Raw genomic sequence first — 14205 nt, 5'->3', positions numbered from 1 at the left:
AAAACTCCAATTGCTCTCTTGCAGAATGCCACTGGTCACCTACAAGCCCTCGCCCGGCACCCACGCCGTCCTCCCAATCACCCTTTGGACAACCTGCTCTCTGATCCTAGCCCTCTGCTACCTCCAGACAATCTACTTTATATCCTTCCTCGCCCGGCCATGCTGGACCTCACCTCGGGAATTCCCACCCTTCCAGCACTCAATCGAGCATGCCGAGCGACTCACCGTCGACATAATCCTCAGCATCGTGCCCTTCGCGCGATACCACTCTCCCCCCCACACCAGCCTCTTCTCCACCGAGAACCTTTTGCGCCCAGCAGCAGCAACATACGCCGGCAGGACAATCAACCATGGCATCACTGGACCCGTGACCCCTCCGTCTTTCACCCGGCCCTCCATCCCAGGATCCTCCCCAATCACCGCACCAGAGCACGTCCAGCTCGTCGCCCGCACAGTGGAAGCCTCCACCATCACCCCACAGCCTTCACGCTCAAAAACAAGCATCACCGTCTACGATGCCGGAAAACGGGTAACAGCACACTCGCCCACCCGTCCACCCCTGTCCGCTATAGTGGACATTAGGGCCCCGAGTCCTTCCCAGCAGGGTATCAATGCATCCCGCCTTCTGGCGCCCAAGGAAGAAAACAGCGAACGCTCAGACCAGGAAGATGACTTTCAAGATGCGCAGCTGAGTATACCGCGCGCGCTCCCCTCGGCAGCGGTGTACAAGAACGCGCGGCCGGGCTCTAAATCGCCCGCAATCTCGCTGCTATCGCTGGAGGGACCGCGGGATCTTGCGGCCGCGAAGCGGGCGCTTGAACCGAGGACAGCGGCAGCGGAGGGGGCTCGACAGGTACGTTCGAAGTTTGGGGGCAGGCAGAAGTGTCATTCTACCGAGAGTTATCCGGGGAAGTTTCCGGTGAGCGAGGGGATGGAGTTTAGTGAGCTTGCGACGGCGGAGTATGCGTTTCGGGAGAAGGGGACGACGACTGTGAGGCCTTTTTCGGATTATTAGCGAGGAGTTCCCGGTTTGGAAGAAGTGGGTTTATGCTTAGCGTATGTTGTTACTGCTAGCCTTATTATGATGTGAACCTTTGGTTATGTGGCATTGCTCTTGGAAGCTAGGTCCGCGTTGAAAGTCGAGTCCAAGTATGAACTCTTTCCCGCTTGATCACACCGTTCTAGCATTGAATGATATAAAGGGACGTAGATCAACTGGCCTACTATATATGAGTTCAATGGCATACTAGTATACCAAGAAATAAGAATTCAGAACAGAGGATTCATGTATTTTCACACAGACCAGGACATGATATATCCCGTAATATCTACACCCACAAAAAACTACATGAAAAAAAAAAATGGATACTCTGCTTCAGCTCCTCGCTAAAATGCAAGTGAAGGCGAGTAGCAGGCAAAGAAGAAACAAACTGCCCGGCCCAGGTTGAAGCCTATTATGAACACAGAGTGCAAGAGCACTGTCGCAAATGCCAGGACACAGACGCTCAACGTACAGGTGGAAGAGTTGCACTGTCCTCGAAAATGGACAGGATGGGTAGAATCAAGGTCGTGATTTCGTGAGGGGAGGACGGAGAACGCTCATAGATAAAGGGGTAAAACGTAAAAAAAAAAAGAAACATGCCACAATCATAAGAGTAGACCAGACAAGCGGTTCACGCAAGGGCGGTGCAGCCCGGGGGTATCTCAATGCTTAATAGTCGTCGTCATAGTCGATCTGCATGGGGCTGCCACGGTAGCGCGTGCGCTTGATATTGCTGGGACTGTAAGCTCCGCCAGATGTCAGGGGACGGGGGCCAGTTGGTTTGCGGGTTGGTGGAGAGTGAACAGCGGAGCCCTATTTGCGAATTAGTGATGACAATGGATAGAAGAGAGACAGAAATGGAACCGTACCCGTGAGACGGCGCGGTCACCGTAGGATGGCTCTTCGTCTTCGCGGATCTTAGGAGGACGCTCTGGCACCAAGGGGCCATTGTCCTTGAGCTTGGGAGGACGAGGTGGGCCGGGCTGGCGAGAGCTAGACTCGGAATATCCAGCGTCCGAGATGGGCGAGAGGCGGCTGCCACCGCTGTAGCGGTTGTGGTTCTGAACAGCTGGCAAGCTATGGTTAGACCCCCACTGTTCCGAGTTGGGAGAAGCAGGAGTAGTGTAGATTTGAGCCTGGCTCTCTAGCGCGGACTGGTAGCGACCGGTAGGGCCCTGGCGAGGCTGAGGGTGCTTCAGATCGAGACTACCGCGGTGCGCGCGGTACTTGGGAGCCTCGGAGACAGCGGAAGGCACAAGCGGGGACGGAGGGCGGTTCTCCTGCTGGTTATCCTCAAGGGTGTAGTTGGAGCGAATGCGATCATCGCCCTCGGGATCGTAGTAACCGCCGGGCTTGTTGTAAGCACCCAGGGCAAGATCAGAACCGGAACGAGACATCCCTGAGAGGGGGCGCTCCTTTCGGGCAGGCTGCATGCTGTTGCGGAAGTTGTCACCCATGGAAGTGGCAGTGCTCTTCGACCAGCGAGAGATCTTTGGGAAGATGGATGAACTGCTCGACTTGTGCTTATGCTTCTTGTCGACAGCCTTGGGGGGTGGTCTCGGTGCTGCGAGGACCAGTAGCGACAGGCTTGCGGGGAGGAGTGGAGAGGGGCAGAGACCCAGCTCTCTCGTGGCGAGCAGGCTCGCGCACAGGCAAGTGAGCTGTCATGTACGCATCATTCTCATCCAGCTCTTCATCCTCTTCTTCATCTTGTTCGGGGACAGTGCTGACACGCTGGTCGCCGTTGGCTACGCGAGGAGGTGAGCGGGTCACAGAAACAGCACCGTTCTGGCCCTTAGTCTCATAGCCATTGGTGTCGATACTTCCAGTCCGAACGCTCATGCGAGGGGGAGGAATGTCATTTCCATTTCGCAACGCCTCAACTTCGTCCAACAGCTGTTCAAGCATACCCTCAACTCTGGCCAAGTCATTGCCTGACTTGAGGCTAAGACCCTTCAGCGCGCGCTGAAAGATGTTCTTCCGCTTGGACTGCAGATCATCTTCTTCCGCTGGATTGAACTGGCGGCCTCGGGATGCGCTGGGGGGCAGGGGCCGAGGACCACCGAGGGCTTTTTGGGTGCGCTCGTGGTGCTTCTCATTGGCGTCCATAAGAAGACCATCCTGTTGAGCGATGTACTTCTTCATTTCCTCGAAGGAGTTCCGCATTTCTGCGGCACTCCGGACGAGGGTCACGAGGATCTCGGTGTCACGCGCATTGCGCTGAGCATCTCGGACAGTGAGATGGTCCATCAGAGCAATGATGTCCTTGGACTTGATTCTGTCGATTCCCGCGCCGGTAGCGCTGTCGTAGATTGGAGAGCCAACGCCGTGGGAGTAGCCACTGAAATGACGTTGGTGGCCAGCGCCGAAGGAATCGTCAAGTTCTGGGCTCTCAAACGCGGCACCAGGACCACCGAGGGCTCGGTTTCCTTGCTTGGGAGTGCCAACGCTAGGAGACATAGGATTGGCAGCAGAGACATACCCCTCGTCCTTGCTAGCGCCAGGCGGTGTGCCGAACAAGTTCTGAGCTTGGCTGTCAGGGTAGTATTCATCGTCGCCACCAAAGATGTTTCGAGCGGTTTCATAGTACTCGGCGTCAAGGCTTGGCTGCTGGCCTGGACGAAGGTCCTTAGCTCCAGCCTGCACAGCAGGGTGGTAGTAAGGAACCTGCCCATTGGGCGGAGATCGGGCATCATACGCCCAATGGTCACGGTTGCCACCAGCTGGGCCTTGGATGATTGAGGGGTTGGTGTTAATCTCCGACTCGGATTCCTGGCTTTGCTCGTCCTCTGGAAGCGGACTCTCGATGCCGCGGCCAGCCGCAGCAGCCACTCCAGCTTCCTCCATATCTTCGATTGACTGGGTCACGCTCTGAGGAGGCGAAGTGACTCCCATGCGACGAGGGAAAGACGAGTTATCAGGGCTGGAGGCATCCTGGCGTTGCTTGAGAGGGCTGCCACGGTATCCCTCGCTCTCAGGCTTCTCAGGGCTGCGACTGCCAGAGCGCTGCGCGAGATCGGTCTGAGAGCGGTTGGATTGATAGGATTCGAGGGTAGACGGAGGGTCCATCAAAGAGGCAACGGCAGATTCAATGCCTTCCGGGTGGACAAATTGAGGATTGGCAACTGCTGCAGTCGGTGCTGCGACGTGCTGGCCCTCTTTGACCTTGTCCATGAAATCGACATCGCTTTCGTCCATCATCTGGCTGTCAACACCAATAGAGAGTCTGGATTCCTCATCATCAGGCCCGAAGATGCCTGAAACTCGGGGCGTTTGCTCGTAGCCAAGCTCGTGGCTCTCGCCATTCTTCGAGAATCCATCCTGGCTTCGAGGACTGGCGCCATCTTGACGAGTGGATCGAGCAAGGTTGGTGCTGGGGGCAGAAGACAAAGAATCAATGGACAGCCGAGGCTCCATATCCTTTTCTGCCTCGGAGTAGTGCTTGTTGGGGTGCTCTGCGCCGTGTGTTTGTGTCTGCTCGCTGGCAACGCTCTGAATGGGACTCAGTTGGCGACCAGTTTCATACGGGTCGTGCTTGGCTGGCTGGGCAGCATCCAGCAGATTTGCTGCTGCTGCTTCAGCGATAGCCCAGTCGCTACCGGGCGATTGGCTCTTCGCACGCATGTCGTGGTCTGAGGTGCTGTGAAGGGAGATATCTCGCTGCGATGGATTTCCGTGGCCCATGCCGAGTTCGTGGCGAGGATCCAGTGGAGTGCGATTGGGAGTGCGGGTAGTAGGAGAGGAAAGTTGACGAGGCGAACCAGGTTGGTCCTCGAAAGAGAATTTTTGACGAGGCGCAGGACTCTCGGTACGCTCAGAGAGTAGAGAGGCTCTTGTCATTTCAGAGTCGATTGCACTTCGCATAGGCATAGGCGCAACATTGTGTTTCTGGAAGAGGAGCTCAGTCTCATTATATTTGGCGCCTTGAGCTTCACTGCCTCGCTGTGATTCACTACCGCGCCGTTCTCTTTCACCGAGACTGGACTGTGAATCATGGTGCTTCAATGAAGCAGCAGTTAATGCGGACCCCACTCTGGCGGCAGCTTGAGCGTCGCGCAAACCTTTACTCTTTTGCCTTCGGAGCTTCTCTTGTTCAGTGAGCTCAGGCCGGCCCCACTTCACCCATGCAGAGTCCGAAGTTTCACTGCTCTTGCTCGACTTGCGTTCCTTGTTCTGAGAAAAGGGCTCACGCTCACCCGATAGGACGATGCCCTCATCTTTGCTATCCTTGTTGAGGACGACCTTGGGCTTCATGACGTCTGGTGCACTCGCATGTTTTGATAGTCGTCGACCCAACTCATCTCGAGAACTTGTAGATGAATACGATGAAATATCACGCTCAAACTTGGTTTTGTTCGACATGACCTTCTGATCTTTTTTCAGCTCCTTAAGCTCGGGCAGAATCAACCGACGGATGGCATCCTCCACAGTTTCCAACAATTTAGGATTATTGATAGAAGATTTGGACGCGCCCGAGCGAATAGAGTGCTGATCCCCAGATTTTCGGTTCGATGATACAGCCGATGTGCTGAGTAGGCTTGATTCTGGGCTTGTGAGACCAGCGTCCTCGTCGCCATAGACTTGCCGTCTTCGGCGCGATGGCTTGGTTGGCTCGGCTTCCAGATATTCCTTGCCAACATTTTTACTCCTGCTCCGACTCTTCTTGCCACTTGAGGTCTCCTGTGGCGAGCCACTAAGCTTTTCCGCAACCCGATGAGCAATGCGCTCGGTGCTGAGGCTGCGACTTCGTTGTCGCCGTGGTGTCTTGAGGAGATTCGGATCTTCTTCGGGTGCCTCGCGCTCTGCGCTCTGGCTCCGCTTCCGTCGCGGACCGGCCGAAGAGGTGTCCAACATGCTGTCGGCGGGCATGGAGGAGATATCCGATGAGGGAGGCATGTAGCGGGCGTCGCGCGACAAGCCAGAGATTTCGCTGCCCCGTTCGCGCCTGAGGAATTCGATTTCTACAGGCAGCCGGGACGGGTGATCGCCTTCCTCCACAGAGTTGTTCGACAGGTCACTGTGATCATCCAAGTTCGACTCGACCAGTTGCTTTTGTTTTGACTTCGGCGAGGACAATGAGATGCGATGGGTATATGACGGTTTGCGGCTGCTACCCGACTCGGTGATGTGAAGGCGATCGTCTTTCTTGGACCTCCGGCCGCCTGAAGGAGTCACACGGACTCGAACACTTGGACGAGATGCGAGACCACCGGAACCTTTCCCGCCCTCAAAGTACTCGATGAGGAGGGAGGTTTGAGAATCGTGGTGTGAACGAGACAGTTTGTCGTCCCGATCTCGATGAGACCGGGTAGGAACAGTGATTGGGCTTCCGTCGTCCGGGATGGAATAAGACGTCTTGTCTGTACGGCGAGAAAGGTCAGTTGCCAGATCAGTGCCCGTTGTGCTGCCCGTGGTATCGACGAGGGATTCTGTAGGAGCGGGTAGGATTGGTCGGCGGGTGTTGACCCCCATTCTGCAGACAAGATGGTTGGCTTATTATTCTCTCTTCCTCTTTGTTTTGCTCTTGCAACCCGACAATCGCATGCTCTGGGATGGTAGAGTCAGGCAGAATTGCTGGGCAGGGGAGGGAAAGAGGGGAGGGAGAGGCGGCCAGTAGCGCAACCGTGCCCGTATTGACACGATAGTGGTGGGGGTGGTTGGGTAGAGAGATCGAGGATCCGGGGAGGGGGGAAGAGGGGAAGGGGGGGGGAAGGATAGGTTGAGGGTCTCTCAAGAGAAGGAAGGGCGTACCAGCGCACAGTTACTTTGGCGAGGCGAGACCAAAGGAAGTAGGACGAAGGGGGAGAAGAAGCAACGGTGTGAGGTGTGAGGTGGTTGCTATGCGGATCAAGCTTCGCCGATCCCTCACATGAAGAGAAGGGAAGGGAAGAAGGAGAAAGGGAGAGAAGCGTCGTACACGCGAGGGATAAGAAGAGGATTGATCCCAGAAGGAAAGGGAATTGGCATTGGAGGAGTACGGGGTCCGGATAAATTGAATAATAAGGTGAAGAGCCCAGCCTCTCTTCTGTTACTTTTTTTTTGAAAGGGAAAAAAAGAGATGGCTGGATATGATGTGTAGAGGTACACTTCAGGTTCCGTCACGCGGTGCCACCCATACAAACTCTACCTGCGAGGAACATGTATTTCATTTTCTTTTCCTTTTTTCTTTTACCTCGACCAGTCAACAAACGGAACCCTGGTTTTGGGCTGCGGATCCTTGCGGGAGGGTCATATGTTCCTTGGTTCGCACAAGTTTCGATGGACTTAAAAAGCTCCCCAGGCACACCCAATTCTCATTCAATACCAATCCCATACAAGACAATAGGAAGAACAGCTGGTAACACTCAGCCTGGATCTCGGAAACTTGAGTGGCTGGGACCAGATCCTCGAACAGCGCATCGGATCCCTGATTCGACAAACACCTCCGTCGTCACACCCCCAGAGCCACTCAGAGCCCACGCAGCCTCAGGTGGGACTGGCGTATCTCCCGTATCTTCCCACTTCCCTCCCATTTTCCCCGTTGGAACCAGTGTTCGGGTCTCCCAGACGACCTCGGACCCCTATTCTCGTGATTGGTGCTGACACCTGCCAACTCATCACATCTGCAATGACACTCTGGAATCTTACGGTTTTCATCGCCCTGTGTAGCCTGGATTCCGGCAATTACAGCCTGGTGCTGGGCGCGCGCAAGGGCGCTGCAAGTCACCTGGAGTTTCCATCGTGACTGCTTGTATAGGATAATACTGTTTGCTTTTATTCGTTTCCGAGGTGGCGGGCTAAACTCAGAAGGGCGAGATGATCCATGCGGCTATGAGGATCTATTCCCGTGGCCTGGAGAAGCCCGCAGATCTCGCTTGTCGCGGAACGCCTCCAAAGAACGGAAGAAGGTTGGGCCAGCTTGGAGAGTGCTCAACGCGCCCGTCCACGCTGCGATTGCTGTTTCTTGTGACCGAGGCCCGATTTCAATCATACAGGATTCCCTCGACATACGCTAAGCTTAAGTCAATCGTAGCTTTGTTACGGCCAAAGCACTAACTTGAAAAGATCCAAGAAACTCGAGCCTGACTACAAAATCCCACGTGGTGCTTCATGTCTCTTGTTCCACATGGCCTGATCTAGCATTCCAAACCCGGGTAAGGCTTAGCCACGTTCCAATGCCGGGCATCGTCGCATAGATAACATGTCACCTTTAACATAGTACTCGGATTGCAACCAAGGAAGAAATAAGTAATGGAAACTGATATATCTACACTAAACTCCGATCCCAAGAAACAATGCAGATGACCCTAGACTTTTGATTTCAATTCATCGCTTCAATCCTCGTGCTTGCGCTTGAACTTCAGCCCCTTATTATGCTTGGGCTGGCTGCCGTAGGTCCGGCGGCTTTGCTGCTCTTGTTTCTTGTCTCTGCTCAGGCTGGCACCCAGCTGGATATCAATCCGCGGCGGAGCGGAGAAACCGAAGCCCTTAGCCACCTTGACCAAGTCCAGCTTGTGCACGTCAAAGACTGAGCGGAGAGAGTGCGAGGCGTATGCTTGGAGGTACGAGCGGTATCCGTCCTTGGCAGACTAGAGGAGATGAATTAGAATATCGGTTAGGTAGGGAAAGTGATTGTTCAGCTTACCTTGTTCAGGTAGTAATTCTGACCAATGAGCTTTTCAAGCTGCGACTGGACGTTGACGATCTTGGACTGAGGGAATTCGAACTCCACCACGGGCACCCGGGCCTCCTTCAGATGCTTCAAGAAACCAACTTCCGATGGCTGCAGGAACATCAGACTGCGGCCCTTTCCGTTGGAACCACGGGCTGTTCGACCGACACGGTGAATGTAGTCACGGGGGTCATCAGGAGGGTCGAATTGGATAATCCAATCAACGGCGGGGATCTGCACATAATTAGCAATGAATATGAAGGGGGACGTAAAACGGGGGAGACAAACATCCAAGCCACGGGCGGCAACATCAGTGCAAATAAGGGTTCCTTGGCTAGCATTGCAGAACTCGAAGAAAGTTGATGTCCGCTTCTGCTGCTTTTGCTTGCCATGTAACTCGAGGACGGGAAGATCAATATAGTTCAACAGCTCGGCATGGTACTTGACACAGTTACAGCTGGAAAAGAAGACAATGATCTTCTTCTTCAGGTTGCGCTTCAAAAATGAGAACAGAAGCAGGAATCGCTTGTCGGCCTCACAGATCACGTAGCCCTGCTCCAGACCCTCAACAGTGCTATGCTCCTTGCGATGATCGACATTAATATACAATGGGCCAGGACGCAGCGAGATTCGAGCAAGATCCTCGACCTTGGTTGTCTGAGTAGCAGAGAAGAGCATGGTCTGACGCTCCTCGGAAGGCAGAATCTTGACGATCTGGCGCATTTCATCTTCGAAACCGACTTCCAGGATTCGGTCAGCTTCATCAATCACAAGGGTCTTCAAGTTCTTGAAGACAAATCCTTGGGTGTTCTGGAGGTGATCGAGCAAACGACCGGGGGTAGCAATGAGCAGGTTAACACCCTTGGCCAGTTTCTCAGCCTCCGCCCTCCGGTTTGCACCACCAATGACGATACCGTACGTCTGGGAGTGGTGAGCCATCAACTCACGGGCAACACCAAAGATCTGGAGAGCCAGTTCACGAGTGGGAGAGACCACGAGAACACCAGTGCCATTCCGGGGCTTGAATCGTAGAGCGCTCAGCATCTCAACGGCAGGGATCAAGAAAGACAGAGTCTTTCCGGAACCAGTCTTCGCAGCACCCAAAACGTCGCGCCCAGCAAGCAACGGGGGGATGGTGCGCTGCTGAATCTCGGTCATAGTTTCGAAGCCCATATCCTTGATACCCTGCATGGTCTTCTCTGAAAGTCCCAGCTCGGTGAATTTTCGCAATTCGGTGCCCTCAGTCTGCGGCAAGCGCACATCCTCCATAGTTGGTAGATCTGCGCCCACGTTATCCTTCTCATCGGCGATATTCTCAACTTCGTCATCGCTTCCTTCTTGCGCCTTGGCGTCCACGGCATCAACCTCGTCGGCGCTTTCATCCTCGCTGGCAGAAGGGCTGACCTTGCGCTTCTTAGTCGAATTATCGGCAGACGACTTGGAAGAGGACGCGGACTTCTTCACGGCGGGGCTTGAGATTTCTGCTACGGGAGCGACATCTTCGTCGTCGGTAGCAGGCTTAGTAGCGTGCTTCCTCTTACGCTTCTTGGCGATGGACTTTGCGGTGTCCACGGGGCCAGGCATGACGGCGGATGATATCAAGGAATCGGCAGTATCCTGAGTATTTCAAGAACGGCTGGCCGGTTCAATGGAGTCGAGATCCCGTAGGAGTATGTTTGGGTCTCCGGGAATTTAGTAGCAACGCCAGAGGCAACTAATCCTCCTACTTTTTTTTTCTGATCGGTGAAAGACGGCAAAATAAAATCTCCACATCACGTGCTGATAGCGCGGCGCCAAGACATCAGAGCACTATGTTAGGACCAAGGCCTCCGAGCTATCGGGACCCGAAGAAAGTTCAACTGCCTGTATGCTAACCTGTAAAGGCCAGAGCTCTCCCATTGTGCACATTTTTCCTTCTTGTATCTCTATGTTCGTATGTACATGTTCTTAGGGTTGCGACAGGCAGAGTGGTGAGCGGTCCTTGTCCTAGTGTCAAAACATCCGCTCCCTCACTTTCCCACTCTCTGTCGATTTCCTAAAATTCTGCGAGATTCAACTTCTCTATTAGACCGCGACTAATCCGTTGGTTGCTTGTAAGCCAACTATTATATCAAAACTGCGTTGCTCATCTTGCCATTAGTCTTGTCGATATGGAGCTTCATCCGATTAGAATAGCTATCTATGCTTGTGTAACCGATATCGACGGCTGCCCCTAGCGGCGCTATGTCAAAACTGGTGGGAACCATGTTGCGAAGACATTCTAAATCGTCCATTCAGTGGTACAGTTCAGCCTGCGGGATACGACCATGTCCGTATCCCCGCTGATTTTGACTCATCGGAGCCTCTCAAACGATGGCTTATTCTTGATTTGGACGTTACTCAACCACTCAGTAAGGAGAATGGCTTGCAACTTCCACATCAGGTATACCTGGCAAGTCACGGAAATACTGCGCATTGAGCGAAGGAGACCTGTAACTATATAAACCTGATTATTTAGTATATTCAACTTCAGTATGATCCAATCAGGATTGGTGGTGTAGGATACGTAACCATGAACATACATCAGTATTTGATGGGGTAGGTGAAGCGGTATGCACACAGTTTTGCGCCCTGTTGGTATTTAGTAATAAATAGCTCAGAGGCCTTGGTCCTGATATTTATTCCCTTCCTTCGAAGGTTGTGACTTCACGATCTACTGACGAGACCAAGAGGTACCTTGTGCTAAGCCCTGGCCAATAATTTTAGAACCAATGTCTGAAAGTCGGCATCGCTAACTAGAGCGCGTTGGTGTCTAGGCATTCATACGTCACTTGATGGATGGAGAAATACCCCTGCCGAGAGCCGTGATCCGCTGACATAAGGCTACTGAATCGTGCCCAGGTGCCCAGGGGCCTGGGTGGAACCTTCGAACGCTGGTCTAGACGCGTAAAAGTGGATTGCAAGCTATTGTTTTCCCTTCCAACAAGCCGATGGCCGACAACAGCTCCCCGGACTACAAAAGTCTCTTTCTGCAGGCAGAAGAGGGGCGAAAGCAGGCCGAAGAGAGGCGAAAGCAGGCCGAAGACGAAGGGAGGTTGCTTAGAGAGCGCAGTAGACGAACAACCTTTGCGGAATTCATACACACATGCCACAACCTACTCTCCCGACCGTTGAGAGTCGAATCACCATCTCGCTCGACTACAGGGACAATACCCCTTCCAAAAGGGAAGTTCTGCCCGACACGACTGCGACCATGGACAGAGTGTCACGCCCAACAGCAGACCGTTTATAACTCTGTGTGGAATTATTTACAATCAACGGACGAAACTGACGCACAGCTGTTCAGTCCCCAAGTAGCACTTGAAGATCTTGCTAGGCGGTTCGCCCGTCGGCCTATCAGCAGTGAGCAAGGCCTCGAGACTTACGAGCGAATCGCTGTGGAAGATCATGTTCGTGATATCGTTGACGAGCTGTGTAAGATCCCCGCAGCTCGAGAAGAGTTCATGCTTGGTGATGGAATCTGGTTTGAAAATCATACCAACGCGCTAGAAGAAAACCAAGCTGAAGCCGCAATTTCACGTCGCCCACGACCCGATCAATTTTGTATCCACCGAGTCGATGGCAGTACCAACACACTCCTCCTTACAGTCGAATATAAGCCGCCTCACAAGCTGTCGGTAGAGAATCTCCGAGCCGGACTTCGACCTATGGACGTATGGGAAGAATTGGTCCAGAAAAGCTATATTCCGACTGACCCCGCGGAGAAAACTACAATACAATGCAGAGGTTCTAGCGAACTCAGCAGTGGTCCAGTCTTATGACGTGATGATCCAAGAAGGGCGCGCATATTCCATTTTGACGAACGGTCTAGCCCGAGTCCTTCTTTATGTGCCGCACGATGACCCGACGACACTATACTATCGTCTCTGTGAACCAAATACGGAAATTGACGAGTTTGGGCAACACTTGCGACAACCGCAAACATCTATCGCAAGGGAGTTATGCCTCTGTCTAATGAGCTTCCTTTCCCCAACTCGAGACCAGGCATGGCGGAACTTTTGGCGGTCGAAACTTCATATCTGGGAGACCAGCTTCGACCACTCTCATTCTTTGATACCTAAAGCAGAGTTACGGCAAACCCCGCCTCAGTCTCGCAACCACAATCTTGAGTATACAACCCCGGAGTCCAGCTCGGACTATCAACCGTCATCGTCTTCTATCGAATCTCCGACGGCAGAAGGCCGTCGAGTACGCACAAGGTCGCAAGCCGGATGTACACCTTCCAGCGACCAACGACGCTCGCAGTCTCCAGATTCCTCCGGCTCCGACTCGAACAAAGCGACGGGACGCAAACGGGGATTCAGTCAAGTGACATCTTCGCCGTCTGCTCAACGAGCGGCTCGTCAACGAGAGACTAGGTTCACCCAAGGCAACCGGCCCCAAAGGCGCGATGTGCAATTTTGCACCCAGCGATGTTTACTCGGGCTGCAGACTGGGGGCATCCTAGACGATAGTTGCCCAAACGTGGAAATCCATCGACAGGGTCAGGATGGCTCGAGACATCCAATCAACGCAGAGTCTCTGGTGCTTTTACTGAAAGAACAGCTAGATGAGGACATTGACCAGTGCACGCCTTTTGGAAGCTGTGGGCATACGGTGCGCCATTTAAAATTACGTCTACTACCCATGGATATACTGTGGTCGGTAAAGGAACTACATCGGAGCTGTGGAAAGAAGTCTCTCGCGAAGCGCAGGTATGTCAGGTTCTAGGGAAGGCTCAAGGGTCCGCCGTGCCTGTATTCCTGGGTACCATCGACTTGGCACAAATTTACTTTCTTCACGGGGCTGGCCAGATTCGCCACATGCTCATTATGGGCTGGGGAGGCGAAAGCACAGCAACGATGGAGTTGACCCCGTCTCTTCTCCAGGAGATTCGCAGATCCGACAAGGAAATCGAAGGCTTGGGAGTAATCCATGGAGATCTTCGCCGTGAAAACGTCCTTTGGAACGAAGAGCTCGGGCGGGCGTTGATCATCGACTTCCATCGCTCCACGTTGAAACGTCTGCTCATCTCAAAGCGACCACGAGCAGCAAAGAGAGAACTACGTGGAATAGAATCAAGAGACGGAAAGCGTCTACGCGTGGGATAAAGGATGCCAAACTGGAAACTGCACGGTGGCCAGCGGCACCTTATGGGGTCTCAGGAGTTTTCGCCTCGGCTTCATCGTTACTTGTCCGAGGCCAAAGCGGCCTAAAAATTTTTACTTCTGATAGCTTTACATGCGGAAGGAGTTCTCGTTATTCATATCTATATCGAGCACGTTGATCGTTGACGGTCATTGCTCTACGACAGCAGAGAACACCATGTTGAGCAGAGCGAAGAGACGTGGAACGGCTGAGCGTGCGTTGAGCCTTCCTACGGGGTGTGCCTAATTCTTTTCCACATGAGCGATTAATATCAATTCCATGATGCATAATAAAGGCGGTTTCTCGTCTTTACATAGAAGCGGGCACACTGGTGACATCCGCCAGG

The 14205-nt window shown here is 53.4% G+C and overlaps 4 protein-coding genes across 4 annotated transcripts; 2 read left to right on the top strand and 2 right to left on the bottom strand.

The window, feature by feature from the left end:
- Nucleotides 1-25: 25 nt before the first annotated feature.
- N7468_010112 (uncharacterized protein) lies at nucleotides 26-1015 on the top strand (the record flags this gene model as incomplete). The annotated part of the gene is made up of 1 exon (XM_058479407.1): nucleotides 26-1015. One exon carries the CDS (start codon nucleotides 26-28, stop codon nucleotides 1013-1015), a length of 990 nt encoding a protein of 329 aa, XP_058325975.1.
- Nucleotides 1016-1711: 696 nt separating this feature from the next.
- N7468_010111 (uncharacterized protein) lies at nucleotides 1712-6514 on the bottom strand (the record flags this gene model as incomplete). Its single annotated transcript, XM_058479406.1, is given in 3 exon segments — nucleotides 1712-1855; nucleotides 1912-2606; nucleotides 2617-6514. 3 exon segments carry the CDS (start codon nucleotides 6512-6514, stop codon nucleotides 1712-1714), a joined length of 4737 nt encoding a protein of 1578 aa, XP_058325974.1.
- Nucleotides 6515-8355: 1841 nt separating this feature from the next.
- Nucleotides 8356-10277, bottom strand: has1 (ATP-dependent RNA helicase HAS1; the record flags this gene model as incomplete). The annotated part of the gene is made up of 3 exons (XM_058479405.1): nucleotides 8356-8610; nucleotides 8667-8927; nucleotides 8982-10277. The coding sequence occupies 3 exons, from the start codon at nucleotides 10275-10277 to the stop codon at nucleotides 8356-8358; spliced, it is 1812 nt and encodes a 603-aa protein (XP_058325973.1).
- Nucleotides 10278-11662: 1385 nt separating this feature from the next.
- Nucleotides 11663-13822, top strand: N7468_010109 (uncharacterized protein; the record flags this gene model as incomplete). Its single annotated transcript, XM_058479404.1, has 3 exons — nucleotides 11663-12345; nucleotides 12437-13215; nucleotides 13299-13822. 3 exons carry the CDS (start codon nucleotides 11663-11665, stop codon nucleotides 13820-13822), a joined length of 1986 nt encoding a protein of 661 aa, XP_058325972.1.
- Nucleotides 13823-14205: the final 383 nt, after the last annotated feature.

The sequence above is a fragment of the Penicillium chermesinum genome, assembly GCF_028974085.1.
Source record: "Penicillium chermesinum strain IBT 19713 chromosome Unknown utg000008l:1.0-1752722.0:1.0-1753981.0, whole genome shotgun sequence".
Lineage (NCBI taxonomy): Eukaryota > Fungi > Ascomycota > Eurotiomycetes > Eurotiales > Aspergillaceae > Penicillium > Penicillium chermesinum.
Note: the sequence above shows the minus strand (reverse complement) of the source record. Positions and strands in the feature narration are given on the sequence as shown.